Source organism: Jaculus jaculus, chromosome 9 (assembly GCF_020740685.1).
Source record: "Jaculus jaculus isolate mJacJac1 chromosome 9, mJacJac1.mat.Y.cur, whole genome shotgun sequence".
NCBI classification, from domain to species: domain Eukaryota; kingdom Metazoa; phylum Chordata; class Mammalia; order Rodentia; family Dipodidae; genus Jaculus; species Jaculus jaculus.
This window is the reverse complement of record NC_059110.1, coordinates 19265883-19282958: the sequence shown is the minus strand read 5'-3', so window position 1 is coordinate 19282958 and position 17076 is coordinate 19265883. Positions and strand designations below refer to the sequence as shown.

At 42.7% G+C, this 17076-nt stretch overlaps 1 protein-coding gene across 1 annotated transcript; it reads left to right on the top strand.

Moving 5' to 3' along the window:
* The first annotated feature begins 333 nt into the window (after positions 1-333).
* Positions 334-16424, top strand: Rab32 (RAB32, member RAS oncogene family). Its single transcript, XM_004651138.2, has 3 exons — positions 334-723; positions 10654-10931; positions 15969-16424. The coding sequence occupies exons 1-3, from the start codon at positions 486-488 to the stop codon at positions 16119-16121; spliced, it is 669 nt and encodes a 222-aa protein (XP_004651195.1). The 5' UTR covers positions 334-485; the 3' UTR covers positions 16122-16424.
* The last annotated feature ends 652 nt before the right edge of the window (positions 16425-17076 follow it).

The following is a 17076-nucleotide window of genomic DNA, read 5'->3' as shown; positions in this document are numbered from 1 at the left end:
AATTGTACTGTCATTATGGAAACCGGCAAAGGAGGCACATCAAACCGCTACAATCCAAACCTATCACCAACCCTGGGCCATGAGACACCCGGCTTCTTTCCCTTTCATGTTGTGCTCTCCACGGTTGCTGGAGATCAAAGGCAGAGGACCTTCCATCCAGGGGCTGTGGCCCAGGGTCCCGTCTGGGCTCCGAGGCTGCTGCGGGCCGCCCGGGGGCCCAGCAGAGGGCGTCTCCGGGCCGGGCGGGCTCGCTCGTGGAGAGGAAGTGCCTGCGTCCGACGCGGCTCGGTGCGCACTGGGGCGGCCTCGGGCGGCTCCTTCCTCGGCCAGCCCACGGCCAGCGCCCCCGGGGCGGGCGTCCACTCTCTCCCCCATCCCCCGGGCCGGGAGCGCGCGCGTTCCGGGTCTCCTGGCCAGTGCACGGACGGAGAGCGGGCCTGCGGGAATAGTGTCCTCGACTTCGGGGGGCGGGAGGGTGGTCACCCATGGCCGACCCGGGGACGGTCACCACCAGCACCAGCCAGACTCCCGAGACCCACGAGCACCTCTTCAAGGTGCTGGTCATCGGTGAGCTGGGCGTGGGCAAGACCAGCATCATCAAGCGCTATGTCCACCAGCTCTTCTCGCAGCACTACCGGGCCACCATCGGCGTGGACTTTGCCCTCAAGGTCCTCAACTGGGACAGCAGGACGCTCGTGCGCCTGCAGCTTTGGGACATCGCGGGTAAGCCCACCGCGGCCCCGGCACACCTCTCTCTGCTCCTTGCTTCTCTCGCTTGCTTTTCCTGTCTCAACTTCCTGAAAGACAACCGAAGAAGCTGGGAGATGCAGTGGGATGTGGTCCAGGGACATCCCCCCCACACACACCCTTCCCCCCGCACCGTGGGGGTCAGAGCAATGGACTGCGTGGATGGATGCTCTGCAAAGCCTTCTGGTCTGAGATAGGAAGAGGAGTCGGGGCAGGGGGGCTCTCCGGCCAGGTCTGAGGTGAGAAAGACATGGAATGTGTAAAAGGCTTAACTCTGTGACAAGATTGTGAAACATCCATGGAAGGACCCGAAGAAGGGTCTGGTTCCTGCCACTTCCAGGGTGACTGAGGGCTGTCCCAAAGTTCCACTCCCACTGAGTGACCGCCCCCCCCCCCCCCCGAGTTCCTTTTCCTTTTCAGCATGGCTTTTGGCATCTATTCTCCCATCTGTGCCCTGCTGCTCTGTGCGGTTTCTTTCTCTGGACTAAGGAGGTGAAGAAGAAGCCAGAAAAACTATCCCAGAAGTTTCACCTGACTAACAAAAAAAGCTCTATAATTTCACAGGAAGAGTTGGATCTATGGGTGAGAAAGGCTTGGATCGGAGCCTGGCCTTTGCCCGGGGAAACTCCATTCCTGAAATAACTTGCTCTCTCACTGGGTGGCCACGTCATCTAAGGGGAGGACTGGGAAAGTCCTGAAACTTTATGCGGCTGCCACCCTCCCCCACCCTCACCTTGCTAAACCAACACGTGTGTCTTCTCTTGGCGCCCTTCCCATGCCACAAACGCGATATCGTTTCCCTGGCCTTTGCTTGCAGTTGTCTCTTGGGAAATGTTTGATTCCTGGGAGGAACTCTATGTTCTCACGGTGGTGATTTATGAGCGCTCTAGCTGGTGCTGTGGGTGGGATGTGGGCTCTTAACGAGAGGTGGAAAGTTTAGTTATGGAGATGGTAGTAGGTTACACTGTTTAATCATTACAGGTGTTTAGAAGCTCTGCCCCCCCCTCCCCGCCTCCCCCCCGTATCTTAACATTGGAGGGCATCTTACCATCTTTTCCACTAAAGACATACCCTGAAGCCCATGGAGAGTATGGTTAGCCCGTTGATAGAAGAGTTGAGGAGGGCAGAGGTGTGGGAAGGCATGGCTTCTGCCTGCCAGGTCATGCTGTCTTCATTTGTTCTCATTCCACATGAGGAGAGATTGCAGAATTATAGATTTTATGCTCAGTTGCTTAAGCACAGATTGCTCTGCCTCAGATAAGGGAATATGCATATGGACACAAATGTCCTTTAGAGTTAAACAACCTTGGGCTTAGGTCTTTCTTTTTTAAATTTTTTTAAAGCAATCCAAAAGTACGTTTGAAAAGTCATCTTTCAGAGCCCGAGGCTTCTTTCCAAACACTTCCTGCTGTTGCCCGTGACACTGGTGAACTTCTCTCTGCGTCTGTCTTCACAATCTTAGAGACCTTAAAGGTCGCCTCACCATGTGACAGTCACTATCCAAGAATCTCCAGGATAGCTTTTCCACAAAGACAAGTTAAAACCCCTGCCTAGAAGTGTGATTCATTTTTGCCTTATTTGCAACTTAATATGGCACTAATTATTAAATTCTACTTGGAGAGTTGAGAAAAAAACAAAAGCAAGAGTTTTCTTCCTGTATACCACCTCCGCTCTTTTCATCATTTTTGTTTGTTTGTTTGTTTCTCACTTTCTAGCCCCCAGCTGGCCTCCAAGTCTAGATCCTCCTACCTCAGCCTCCTCACTGCTGAGATTGCACACAAGCACCAAGCACCCCAACATCATCCTTCTTGAACTGGCACTGAGAGCCAGGAGGAAGAGTGGGGTCATCTTTATCGCACTGTGGTAGCTTGCCTCCCATGAGGAGACTACCTTGCTCCTGAACCAGAATCTGAAACTTGAGCCTTGTTAGGAAAAGAAAAAAAAGAAAAGAAAAAGAAATCAGCATTTCAGGATCTTCAAAGGGCTTACTGATTGTTAGCTAGTGTTATTTTAGTAGGAACTGATTACCATTCAGAAAATATATGTCTCCAAATGCCAGAATTACAGATGAAATAATTCAAATTATAATTGTGAAATAATTTGGAGATTAATAGGATTTGCACGTAAGTCAGATTTTTGGAAATCAAATCTTAGTAAAAGGATGTCAAGAGACAAAATTCACTTATATTTGGGCTAACGACTGAGGCGTTGCTTCATTAGCTATGCTTCATCTGAACATTTGAGCCACTTGTGAATCCTACCTCATACCATTTGAACTTAGTAGCAATGATGTAATGAAGGCCACTCCCAAAAATTACCCCCAAGGCTAACCATATTTGCCCTACAGTTATAACACTGGATCAAATTGAGTCCTCAAAATAATAAAAACATCCCCTGATTGCCCAACAGGAGGTGGAGCCAGCTATGTAATACTGACTGCAGGCTTGGCTTCTCTGCACTGCTGTGTGAAGGCTATAAAAGTGGTCAGATCTGTATGCGGTTAAGTTAACACTTCCTATTCTGGAAGGCTATGACAAGAGTAGTAAGCAAGAGCTGTTGAATGCTTATTGTGAAGGTATCCAAACAGATTTGCCTAAACCCTTTCAAACCAAGAACTGTAGCAACTTACTGGTCTAGGCCTCAAGGAATATTTTTTTTTTTTCATGGTATTACAGGAGCCTCAATTAGACCATATAATTTATATTTTAGACTCAGGATAATTATTTTCTCTCATCCTTACTTCAATCCAAGATGTCTGGTTATCATACTTCTCCAACTCAGGTTCATTAATTCCACATTGGACAGTTTTATGATGGGCTGTAGCCATTTGGTTTATTTATTTAAGTATTTATTTTGTTTTGTTTTTGAGGCCAGGTCTCACTCTAACCCTGGCTGACATGGAGCTCACTCTATAGCCCAGGCTGGCCTTCAAGTTACGGTGACCCTCCTATCTCAGATCTCAGTCTCCCGAGTTCTGAGACTTGAATGATGAACAGGGTGTGCCACCAGACGCAGCCTAAGGTATGGCCCTGGCTGGCCTCAAACTCCTGATGCTCCTGCCTCCACCTTTTCAAAATCCCCTAGCTGCATGTACCACAATAACAGACTCCATCCTTTTAAAATTGCATTTTGAAAGAACTTCTAAGCTGTGGATGTTTCTGCAAATAGTAACCAGTTTTATTGGATGAGTATGCCTAAAAGCGCAAGGCAGTAACTGTAAATGTTTGCCTGTAAGCCACAGATTAGTTCAGCCATGCATTGCTGTTTTCAGATATACCGTAGGAGAGCTTGCATCCATCACCTTTATGTTGTTACTATTGGGTTAGCTGTTTCTGAGATGATACAAACATCTATTCAACCCAGATAAAGGCACCTACAACAGACCAAAACAACAATTCCACCCAAGTCTAGCCTAATGATCCAGTGGGTTTACTGGGGAGGGAGCTGTTTCTCACAGGAGGATGGATGACTCCAAGGCAGCGACATCACTGGAAAGTCCCCTGCAGCGGAGGTGACCCCTCCCAGATGCTGCATCCCCAGAGCTCACTGCACAACTCACAGGCAACAAAGCCAATAAGAGACTCAGCCTCTCTCTCTCTCTCTCTCTCTCTCTCTCTCTCTCTCTCTCTCTCTCTCTCTGTAGTGGTTCTTACTCTGAATATAACCTTTGAAAGGAAAGGAATCCATGAATCTTGTGAGTTAACTACCTGAAACTTGTGAGCCATTTACATTCTGAGCCTTGTTTACTTCCTGACTCATAAGGAGCCTCTCTCCACGATGGACTGCTTCAATTAAGAGGGAATTTCTATACAACAGTGATCACCCAATTTTTATAAGCTTTTCATGTGGAATTTCCTGTGATTCTCATGCGAGTTTACAATGTAACCACCATTTTCTTTCTTTTTTCTTCTTTCTTTCCTTCTTTCTTTCTTCCTTCTTTTTATTCAGGCATTGAAGGACAAAATCAGTAGCCATTGAGAAAGTTCATTACTCACACAGGCTCAACAGGAGGGACACAAAACACCACCCAGAGCCACAGGGGAAACCTCAAGGATAGTTGCCAGACAGAAAAGGAGCCAAGGGTAACTTGCAGATCACAGCCACTGTCGGGTGGGGCTTGAGTGTAGAAGTGTGTAAGGAAGAGCTTGCAGACTTGAGAACATTTGGGATTGAAAAAGTTTGAACAATATAAATAATTTATGAGACGTAATGGTGGTTTCCTCATCCAACAATTGGCCCTGGGACGATGTGAGACAGGGAGACAGTGTCCTGGTCTGTGGGAATCTAATAAAAGACATCATGCAGATTTAGGATTGGTTGGTATGCATATTAAAGATACGCTTGAAGGACTAATTGGATACTTCTAGCTAGCCCTGGTAGGGCAGTCTTTCTTCATGCCTGCGAGCTCCCAACATGTCAAAACATAAAATACAGAATTAAAATAATAATAATAATAGTGGGCTGGAGAGATGGCTTAGTGGTTAAGCGCTTGCCTGTGAAGCCTAAGGACCCCGGTTCAAGGCTCGGTTCCCAGGTCCCATGTTAGCCAGATGCACAAGGGGGCGCACGCGTCTGGAGTTCGTTTGCAGAGGCTGGAAGCCCTGGCACGCCCATTCTTTCTCTCTCCCTCTATCTGTCTTTCTCTCTGTGTCTGTTGCTCTTAAACAAACTAAAAATAATAATAATAATAATAATAATAATAATAATAATAGTAATAGGGGTGGAGAGATGGCTTAGCAGATAAAGCCCTTGTCTATGAAGCCAAAGGTTTCAGGTTCAATTCCCACATCAGCCAAGTAGCGCATGCCTCTGGAGTTCATTTGCAGTGGGTAGAGGCCATGGCATGCCCATTCTTTCTTTATGTGCCTTTTTCTCTCTCTCTGAAATAAATAATAAAAATTTTAAACTAATATATTTAATGCATACCAAAATAGAAGGAGAGATGGAATAAGAATGCTCATTAAAAGAAGGAACAGTTGCAGGCCTTATGTTTGCAGCATAGGAAGACCATCATGTTAAAATGGAGAGGGCTTCACACTTAATCAACACTTCAGTTTGGCAAGTGTGTGTTATTACAGGTATAGATATCTCTCATATGGTGGGGGAAAAATGAGTCCATATAAATGTGGGGAGGCTTCTGAAGGGTGAGGCAAAAGATTAAGCAAAAGTGATTTAGAATTCTGTTCAGCTTTGTTTTTCAAAAGCCTTTGGTGCTTTCCACCCTACTGGGCTAGGTCCAGACAGCTTCTTCAACCTCCTGAGGTAGAGACAGAAAAATACGTGGATAGCAAAGATTTAGTTCAAAGTTCATTCAGATAGATGGCCTATTTTTTTTTTTTTTTTGCTCCCCACTTATCTTCACTCATTTCTATCTATATAGTTTCCTTAAGCATCTTCTACAATAGGCTTTGATTGTTTTTTTATATTATCCTAAATATATTGGGGTTTTTCTTGAGATGACATGGAGCCTCCCCTATAAGAATCATCAGAAGTACGTAAGACATAGATTAATATATAAAGATATGTAATTATACATACAATTATATTGCTTAGAACTCAAGATGCTGGTGCAACCTTGTGCATCTGGCTTTATGTGGATACTGGGAAACTGAACCCAGGTCCTTAGGCTTTGCAGGCAGGTGCCTTAACCACTGAGCCATCTCTCCAACTAGGCTTAGCTTCATCTGACAAGAGTGTCCATACATACTGGCCTAGCAGGGAGGAGTGACTTCCTTTACTTGTGAGTCTGGTTGGGCAATCAGGACCGATGAGCTATACCACCACGTCTTCAGGGGTGAAAGCTGGCTTTTCTCCACTCCCTTATCCCTGACTGTATTCTTTCTGTGTGTTGTCCTGTCAAATGGACATGCGTAGCTGTGAGGGCATGTAGGATATCTCAGGCATAGAGCATCCTCAAATAAAATTCTGTGAAGGGCAGCTGGGGCCAGCAATTAGCAGCCCTTCATACCTACCAAGATCACATTTCCAAGGCCATGGGAAAGCACCATCAATCAAAACGCAGTGGGTAATTGTGATTTACAGTAAAGTTGAGAAGCATTGTTCTGTCTTCAGTTCTGTTTCACCCTGACCACATCCCCTGCATTCTCACTATGCTCTGGAAACTCTCTACTTAATCAGGCAAGCTGCTTGGCATCCACCATCCCTGTCACTTACAGCTTCTGTATATATTCTCTTCCTTTCCCAAGATTCCTTACCTTGTACTTTGCCATCTTATGAACCTATCTTGAAGCCAGTAAATGACATCCTGTTGCTTTGATTTGGCTGGAATTGTGAATTTGTGTGGATTTTAAGCAACATTACAGTGGACATTTAGACTATCAAGAGGGGATATGAATATGAAAATATAGAAAACATTCAAAAAAGGGGGTGGAAGCAGTGATGAGCTCTTGTGTTTCTGATAACAGTAGAATATATTCTTTCTCATAAAATCTGAAGGGAGATGCGTTTATGTTTTAGACTTGTCTTAGTTTTAAAGAGGTAAGGCAATTGGGTTTTGTAAGATTTTTTTATTTTTTAATTTATTTTTTTATTTGAGACAGAGAGAAAGGGAAAGAGAGAGAAAATGGGCATACCAGGGCCTCTAGCCACTGCCCACATACTCTAGATGCATCCACCACCTTGTGCATATGGCTTACATGGAACCTGAAGAAATAATCCTGGGTCCGTAGGCTTCATAGGCAGTGCCTTAACTGCTAAACCATCTTTCCAGCCCCTTTTGTAAGATTTTTAATGTAATGAGAATACATATTCTTGGAAAGACACTACTTTTGTTGTTTCAAATCCTTCCCAGTATCATCAGTGTTGAGTAGCTCCAAATAGGAAGGTATTTTGTCTGTTTTAACATTTACCCATTGCATGTTGAGGAGATTTTATAACGTCTTTCAAGCCTGTATAAACTGTCACTGTACTTACACTCTTCTCCTTCATGCTTGCCGAGATCTCAAGTTATAGTCAAGATGCCTTTCTACAGAGAAGGGAGTAGCATATTGTTTAAGAGACAAAACATTCTGAGAGTCATTAAAAATGAGTTGTCAATGTGTTAGCAGACATGAGGATATCAAAGGCCTTCCCTGCTGCCGGTGTGACTGGGGCTGTCTGTAGTCGATCTTCCCTTAGCTGTGGTGAAACACAAGAAGGTATTCTCAAAGAATGCGTGTTGACTTTGCAGTAGCACGGGGATGTCCTTAAGGAAGGACACTTAGCTACTGGTCCTTCTAAGCATTCCTCTGGACGCACAGGATGCATGCAGAAATGTCTATTCTAGCAGACATCTGGATACTGGATCAGGAGGCACAGTCGAATGATAAGGCTAGGTAATTTGAGTAATAGAATATCTGTCATGTCTAAAATAAGAGAGCTGGACTAACTAGTTGGTTAAGTTTGATCAGTGATGACTATTTCAGCCACTCCTCAAGAAGATGGCTTTTGCCCAGTGTTCTCCTGGAACTAATCCAAATTGTTCAGCAAACCTATTAAGATAGTGACCTCTCAGGTTCAGATGAATTTTCATATCCTTGCAAGCTTTAACTCTAAGCACACACAATATTCCACAGGTAGCAAGACTTAACTCAGCTTCTTTTCATAACGAGTAAGGAGAGACATCTTCCCTCAGCCAGCTATTTCTTACCGAAGGCCTCCATCAGGACCCAACCCAGGCCATTCAGCCTGGCAGGGATGACTTCTGTTCTGGTATGGTGTTTGCTGTAATGTTTTTATTACTTTATTAATTGGGTCTTTATGATCTTTGCAAATTTTCTTTCCTTTCTTACTCTGGGTAAATTTCTTCACTAACCATATGATTGGCATTTCATCTACCTGTCAGTCTCTTTCCTTCTCGTTTTCTTAATTGTATAACTGATACTTTTTTGATTTATCATTTAGTTGTTAAAAAAGCACATTTTCTGATATGAGAGCTGTCAGGGAACTTTTAAGACAAGCCTTAACATCTAAGGAAAACTGTTTGACACTTCTAAGCTGGCACGTCTTCTTATAAAATTCCTTGTCATCAACATTTCTGATTTCCCTATGATTTATCACAAAGGGCATATGAGTACATCTTTTAATATCACTTGATAGGATTAGCAGAAAGAATGATTTGAAAAATTTCAGGTGATTCACTGAAAAAAGAAGCAGTCACCAAAGCTTAGTGGCTCTCTGTAATATATGAGAAATTCATTTGTAACATATGGGAAATCCATTCTTTTACTAGTTTGGCACTCCATCTTCACTTCTAAATTCAAAGGATGGTTCTTATAACTATGCAATTGCCCTGAAATCTTAATCCTTCAATATTTTTAATCTAAAGCCATCTTAAATCTTAGCTCTTGTTGCTACAGCCCTTTCATAACTAGTAATTAAAATTCATAACTTTGGAAGCTTTTAACAAGGCTCTCTAGTAAAAATTGAAGTCTTTACAACTTTAATGTATCTGTCTTGACTTTGTGAACAGTAGTGACCTTGACTTTGAACAGTTAGAATACTTTGAACAGTGAGCATGCCTGTGTAATTGTTACAAGTAAGTTTATGGAAAAAGAATACAATGACAATGATAAGTTTTCATTGATGTCAGCGTTATGATTAAATGAAGAATATCAATGAACTAAAACATGCTTGTATTTCCTAACTAATAAATAGGAGCATGGTAGTTCCTAGAATGTTATCATCAGTTATAATGAAGGTCATACATCTGGACCATATGAGGAGAGGCAAATCAAACCCATACAAGGAGTCACAAGCTAAAGCAATATATAAAGTTGTACGATAGCATGGTAGAATTTGGACGAGAAAGAGTTTGCAGTTTGTCTTTGCATTTGTGTGAATAAAAAGAAGCTTGGTCCTCATCACATGTTTTCATAGGAAACTATGTTATAATGGTGTCTTTATCATAAATCAAAGAGTTATGAATCTCAGATTCTCAATGATTACCATTCGTTTATCCCTCTCAACCCAGCCAGTAGTTTAACATCCTAAACGTATGAGAGTAAGAAGTTAAGGCAGCTACAAGAGAGTTCAGAATTTTAAGCCTGTAGTCTTGAGGGAGTCATAGGGCTGACTTTAGTCAGTGCCACTGTGATCTGGACGGAGCCTCCTTTTGCCCATGTATTCATCTGTCAAGTGAAGGAAAGTATTCTTATGGGAGAGATTAATTTGCCCACAGAGAGTAAGAGGATGTTTTGTAATCCTGGCTGTATACATAGACAGTACTGTTGATTAACAAAGTTGACCCACACTTTACCAGAAGTTAAAGTATTTAAAAGGGACAGTATTTTTTTTTTATTCATTTATCCTTCATTTAATCATACAGCTGACTGTGCCTGTTTTTGCTCTGAAAGTGTAGGATTTTGTGTCTGCTTCTTAGAGGAGAGCAGGTTTGCCTATTGAGTCAAAGGCAGGATTAGGCTAGAGATGTGAAGGAAAGATAAATTGAGAACACAAGTTACTCTTATCTCTTGTCCAGCCCTGATATTTTTAAACCAGCTTTTACCACTGCATTTATCTCCTTCCTGCAAGCCTCACTGTCTTCTATTCTTGTCTCTTTTTCCACTTCCAGCTTTCTTTCTTTTCCCCCCTCCCGTGCCTCTCTTCTCTTAGACTAAAGAGAGAGGAAGAAGAAATGGCCATCTTTGCAGCCTTGACTGTGAGACACACTATAACTTCCAGAGAATGTGCTGTATATATAACTAGTCACGTCAAGAAGATCATCGACCACTTTCACTCTGTTAAGTTCTCAGGTCACGGTGTCATGTGGATTTCTTGTGTCTACCATTTATGTCGCAGCAGAATGAGAGGCTTGCTCCTCTTCTCATTTTTAGGAACATTGGTATCACGTGGAAGTATGACGCTCACCGTTCTGTATGTTTAAGCCCATTTTATGTTAACCTCCAGGGCAGGAGCGGTTTGGCAACATGACCCGAGTTTACTACAAAGAAGCTGTTGGTGCATTTGTAGTCTTTGACATATCCCGAGGCTCCACGTTTGAGGCGGTCCTAAAATGGAAAAGCGATCTGGATAGTAAAGTTCATCTTCCCAATGGCAACCCTATTCCTGCTGTCCTCCTGGCTAACAAGTGTGACCAGAAGAGGGACAGTGGCCAGAGTCCTTCCCAGATGGACCAATTCTGCAAAGACCATGGTTTCACTGGGTGGTTTGAAACCTCTGCTAAGGTGAGAGTGCTTTGTGGGTAAATCTGCTCTTTCCCTGATCAGTCTGGGTTGGAACTCTAAGTATTTAGATGTGTCTCTGCAAGGGGATTTTGTTGCTGTTGTTTGCTGGGCGCAGCTTGGATATGTTACAGCTTCCCTTGCCCTGTAGCAGGAAGGCTTTCAGAGTTAGCCAACGGTGAAGTGACTAGAAGCAAAGGTATTTGCACTAAAATGAAAGTGAATTGTTGTTCAGAGCAAAAATCAAATGACATTTTCTGTGAGCTTGAGTTTTTAACTGAGCTTTTTCATATCACTGGAGTGAATGGGAGATAAAATGTACTGTCAGCAACAAGCGTGTTTGACTTTTGCAAAAGGCAAAGCAATGTAGCAAAATGCCCTTGGCAAAGATGTGTGCCATCTAAGGATTGACACTGAGTGTCAACAGGATTTATTCAGAAGATGATTGAACAGCTTTGGATTAACTGTATGTGGAAGATTTGGAAAAGAGGGAAATGTCAGTCTTTGTGACATGCTTCTTCATGAATGAGTGGATAAAAATTCTTTTCTTCTGTAACTGTAAGCTGGATAACACCTTTGCAGAAAGTAAAACACCAATGTGGATTCTAAAAGCCTTTCTATATGGCTGTACTAGAAAGCCGAAATGAAAATCAGAAGCATAGCATATGAGGAGAGTTATGTGTGTCACATAAGAGGATCTAATACAATCAGGCATATAAAATGATACTGTTTGAGAAATCTTATGATAATACATGCTTTCTCATAAATTTGTGTATTTGTTTTTTGACTTTTGGTTTTTTCGAGGTAGGGTCTCACTCTAGCCCAGGCTGACCTGGAATTCACTATGGAGTCTCAGGGTGGCCTTGAACTCACAGTGATCCTCCTCCCTCCCAAGTCTGCCTCCTGAGTGCTGGGATTAAAGGCATGCACCACCACACCCGGCAAATTTGTGTATTCTTAACTCAGCCTCAGTTCCTTATGTGTATGATGCAGATTTTTATATGTATCACATGTGGGGACAGGGCGGTTTTATGTGTACATTGTGATTCCTCCAAATCTCCTTCCTGAGCAATGACTTTGAGACTTCAAGTCAGCTTACCTTTAGCTGTGCTAGGAGCTTCCTTCAAAGTGGAAGATTATTTGGTGTCAGCGCTCATCAGAATGATGAAAGCAAGGGATGAGCGTGGCACCACAGGGCAGCCTCAAAGTGTTGAGAGATCGTAGACTCACTGGAAGAATGTCCCCCGCCGACAGAAGTAAGGACTCATAAGAAATAAATATAGCATCTTACTTACTTCTAAAAACAGAAAGTTGTAGTGGAAGAAAGATGAGACCTAGAGGTGTGACATGAGTCATTGAGCCTGGCAGGAAGAAGAAAATCTCAGGAGAGAAGACATCACAGAGACAAATATTTTTTCCAGAACTATGCCTTTTTTGCTGTGTATCTGCTGGGCCATGTGCTTTAACTTCCTTGCTTCATTGAAATGCATGCAGCTGTTTATGCAAACATGTAACTTGGCTGAACAGTTCCCTGTATTGTAGCAAAAAAAAAAAAAATCTGCATGAGTATGTATTTGAATTAATTTTTCAGTCAATGAATTTAAATTTTACCCAAGAACCTGCAGGTTAAATCATAAGCAATGTGGTTATGTGGCATATAATTGGCGACTATATAAGTGATGAGCTGTCTTATATTTACAGAGAGGAAAAGAATGGTTAAGAGTAACATTTTAGGCATGTTCTATGCTTCCCTACAAATAGATGAGGAAGAGCTTCTCCAGAATTTCTTATGGAATAACTTATCTTCCAAGAATGTAACATTATTGTAAATCTCAAGTTAAAATATTGGGTCAATGCTTAAAGTATTACCAAAATATTGCTGTTGACTATGCATCTAGCCTGGTAAGTGACTAATTTTATCTGATTTTTTTTTTCTTTTTGCTTTAACTCAATTGGAATATAGCCAAAAGATAGCTTTGAATTAATGAATTCAAATTTTTTCTTCTTTGTGGCAAAAATGTATCTAAATGGGGAAGTTCATGGCTGATTTCACTATAATATTGGAATTTTTGTTCCTAATTAACTGTGACTAAAAGCAGATAGAAAATTTATAAAGGTGTAATGGGAATGGTGGAGACTTAATGACACCTGGCCTTTCAAAGATCTCTAATTGCATTTAAATATTTTACTTATTTATTTGAGAGAGACAGAGAGCTGGAGAAAGGAGGCAGATAGATAGATAGAGAAAGAGAGAGAGGGAGAGAGAGCATGGGCACACCAGGGCCTCTAGCCACTGCAAACAAAGTCCAGACACCTGTGCCACCTTGCGCACCTGGCTTTATGTGGGTGATGGGAATCACACCTGGGTCCTTTGGCCTGGCCTGAAAGTTTCTTAACTGCTAAACCATCTCCCCAGCCCCCTACTTGCATTTACATGGATACTTATCTTGGGAGCAAAAGCGCGAACCCTGTGGATGGTATGAAAGAACCAGAGCCAGTAGCATCACTTTTCTAGGCTTACCTGTGTGTGAGGAAAGTTACTCAAGCAAGGGAGAAGGCTGCAAGGAACTTCATGGAGTTGGATTCTACTGGAGACACTAATATGAAGCTTCATATGCATATATGTATATGTATATTTATACATATATATGTATATATGTATATATGTGTGTGTGTATACATACATACACACATGTGTGTTATAGATGTGCATTTACACTCATACATTCATGGATGAAGAAACAGAGAAGTAGGTGCAGATGTGGTTATGCATATATACATGTCTTTATTAGTTTTGTCTGCTGAAAGAGTTTGTAGATGCAATGACCTCAGAAAGTGAATGAATTTACCTAATCCTCAGAATGCGTTTTCTAAATACAGTTTTCTACTAAAAGGAATGATAATTCCTAAAGGTCTGATGGAAGTAGAAAGTAAAGATGTGACCAGAAATGACAGAAGTATTCACAAGATGTTGGCAGCATGTCATAAACAACATGGAGATGGCTTACAGAAGCTCAAAAAAAAAAGAAAAAAAAAAAAGACAATTAGAGCAACAAAGTAATGATTATTGGGCTTAGTGGTTAAGGCACTTGCTTGCAGAGCCAAAGGACCCAGGTTCAGTTCCTTAGTACACTCATAAAGCCAGATGCACAAGGTGTCACACATGTCTGGAGTGGGTTTGCAGTGGCTAGAGGCCCTGGCACACCCATTGTCTCTGTCTATGTGTCTCCTACTTTCTCTCTGTCTCTCACACACACAAATAAATAAAATATTTTTAAAAGTAAAGGTTATCATAATAAGCTTAATGGATAGAATCGAATAACAACCCATGATATCAATGAATGTTAAATACATGGAAAAAAGAATCTTTCCCTGACAATAGAACCCCAATTAATAAATGTAGAATGAATGATGGAAATAAAAAGACATCTTTAATTGAATTCCATACTAATAATTGCCTTAGGGAAGAATTAGTAGATGCTAGAGCTAGTGAGGAGACATGTGGCAAGAAACAAGATGTAGCCAGGCAACGTGGTGCACGCCTTTAATCCCAGCACTTGGGAGGCAGAGGTAGGAGGATCACTGTGAGCTCAAGGCCACCCTGAGACTACAGAGTGAATTCCAGATCACCCTGGGCTAGAGTGAGACCCTACCTCAAAATAACAAAAGAAAAAAAAAAAAAAAGAAAGAAAGAAAGAAACAAGATGTTCACAGATTTTTACTCACTAAGTAAAATGCAATTTTGTAGTGAGAAGAAGCCTGGCCGCCATTACTTTAACTCAGGGTGAGGACACACACTCCTGTCTTCTTCCTAGGAAGGGTTCAAATGTTGAAGTCAATGATAAGGAAACATCAGATAGGCCCAGACTGCTATTCTCTACTGAGTGTTCTCCAGGAATGTCAAGGTCATAAGAGGCAAAGACATTTAGGAACTGTTCCAGACTAAAGGCAGCTGGTGACATTCCCCCCACACCAGGACAAAAGGCCTTGAGGTAAAATGCCGAATTTTACATATAAAATACTGAATAATTTATTGATTTTACTAGTTACGCTGTGCTTATCTAATAAGCTGGTAGCCTTTGAGGAACATAGACAAGGGAAAATGTGTTAATTTTTGCTATTATTTGGTAAATTCTAAATTATTTTCAAGGGATAAGATCAATATTAAAAAAAAAAATAAGCCCAGTGTTGACAGTGTAACTTATTGTGTATTTTGTGACACTATAATTCGGTCGCACAAGTGATATGACAGCCAGCGTTTCCTCGGGCTGTACTGAATGGATTTCACACACGCAATGGCATCTCTAGGAAACATGTCTACGAGAAATAAAACTAATGGTTGTACTGGGCTGGAGGAAAGGCAAGGCACATGGAATGTACTGTGGTGTGGTTCAAGGCCTTTCACACTTCCCTTCACAATGGACACCGAGAATAGGTGAGGTACGTCTTCTAGGGCTGGGATTTGGGGGCCGTGCTGGGTCACCACCCAGACAGCAGGATGCTCCATTTTCAACTACAGAGATGGCTCATTGCACCTGGATGGCCGAAAGATAAAAGCAGAAGAAAAATTTAGAAGGGGCGGGTGTGTGTGTGTGCTGGATAGATGGTTTAGGGCTTAAGGTGCTTGCCTACAAAGCCAAAGGACCCAGGTTCGATTCCTCGGGACCCACTTAAGCCAGATATGCAAGGTGACACATGTATCTGGAGTTCCTTCATAGTGGCTAGAGGCCTTGGTGTGCCTATTCTATCTGCTTCTCTGACTCTCTCTCTCTCTCTCGAATAAATAAATCAAAATTAAAACTAACAAAACAGAAAAATTGAAAGGGTGGTCATGATAGAAAGAAGACAGTGCTTCCCATGGCCACGTCACTCATTACCCTGGAGCCCAGACAGCAGAGGCCAGTGTGGGAGAAGATGGTAGCTGGTGAGCCCACAGCGCCCCTCGGACGTGTCTTTCCAGTAATTCCACTTAACTTTCTCTACATTTTCTCTCGAGTGCAGAAACCCGTGCCCATCCTGTTCTTCGTTTCTGCCTTACAGGATAACATCAACATAGACGAAGCCACCCGGTTCCTGGTGGAGAATATTCTTGCGAACCAGCAGGGCTTTCCCACCGAAGAAAACGACGACACGGACAAAATTAAACTGGGTCAGGAGACCTTGATGGCAGAACGCAGTTCCCAGTGCTGCTGATGGAGATCTGCCCCTTCCATGCCTGCCTCGGCTCCTGTGTGCCTGAGAGTGGTCACAATGAGCCTTTCCACTGTGACTCTCTCTGCAGGGTACGGCTGCCCATCTGAAGAGGGTACACGTGGAGATGTGCCCTCACTAGAGGCTCCTCGACTTAGCAGATGACCCCCACGCTGCCCTCGGGGGTGGTCAAGTGGAGGTTAATGTTGACATCCTTTGAAACCTTTCTGCAAATGACTACCAGATGCAGCTTTTTTCATGTAAACATGAGGATGGTAATAAATCTTCCCTGTGGTGTTCCTGGAATTTCTGACTCTGTGTCCTTTGTCCCCATGTTTCATCCTGGTTTTCTGGTGGATGTTTTGAGGCCACAAAGGTTAGCCAGTCCTGTGTAACTCTACTACTTCCTGTTAAAATCTTGGACGCTCAGGTAAAATTGTTATCCTTAAATACTGTGATTTTGCAAGTCACAGCGGGTGTCTCAGGCAGTAAAATCCTGTTAAGCATTAAGAGGTCCTTCTTGATTAGTAAAAAAAAAAAAAAAAAATGTAGCTGGCTGGGATATGACTCAGTGGTAGAGTGCTTGGTCTCACTCTAGCCCAGGCTGACCTGGACTTCACTATGGAGTCTCAGGGTGGCCTTGAAGTCAAGGTGATCCTCCCACCTCTGCCTCCTGAGTGCTGGGGTTAAAGTCATACGCGACTGTGTGGGGCTTCAATCTCCAGATCTGTCAACAAATATTGCTCTCACCAGGTCTGTACTCTAGGCGTCTCCCTTTGATCTAGTTGGGAACAACACTCAATGAACATTTCTTTTCTGTCTTCTACTGTTTTGAGTTAATGTAGTTCTGTAGCTACTTTTGTGCCTTTGAAAACTTTGTGTCTTAAGCCTTGGCTGTGACACCTGCTTATTCTCCCAGCACTTGGGAGGTGCAGGTAAAAGGATCAGGGGTCCAAGG

Bases quoted from the DNA above. Each gene is read 5' to 3' on its own strand.
- Rab32 (XM_004651138.2), top strand. From the start codon at position 486: ATGGCCGACCCGGGGACGGTCACCACCAGCACCAGCCAGACTCCCGAG. The intron at 724-10,653 runs GTAAGCCCACCG...GTTAACCTCCAG, and splicing joins GCAGCTTTGGGACATCGCGG to GGCAGGAGCGGTTTGGCAAC. The intron at 10,932-15,968 runs GTGAGAGTGCTT...TCTGCCTTACAG, and splicing joins GGTTTGAAACCTCTGCTAAG to GATAACATCAACATAGACGA.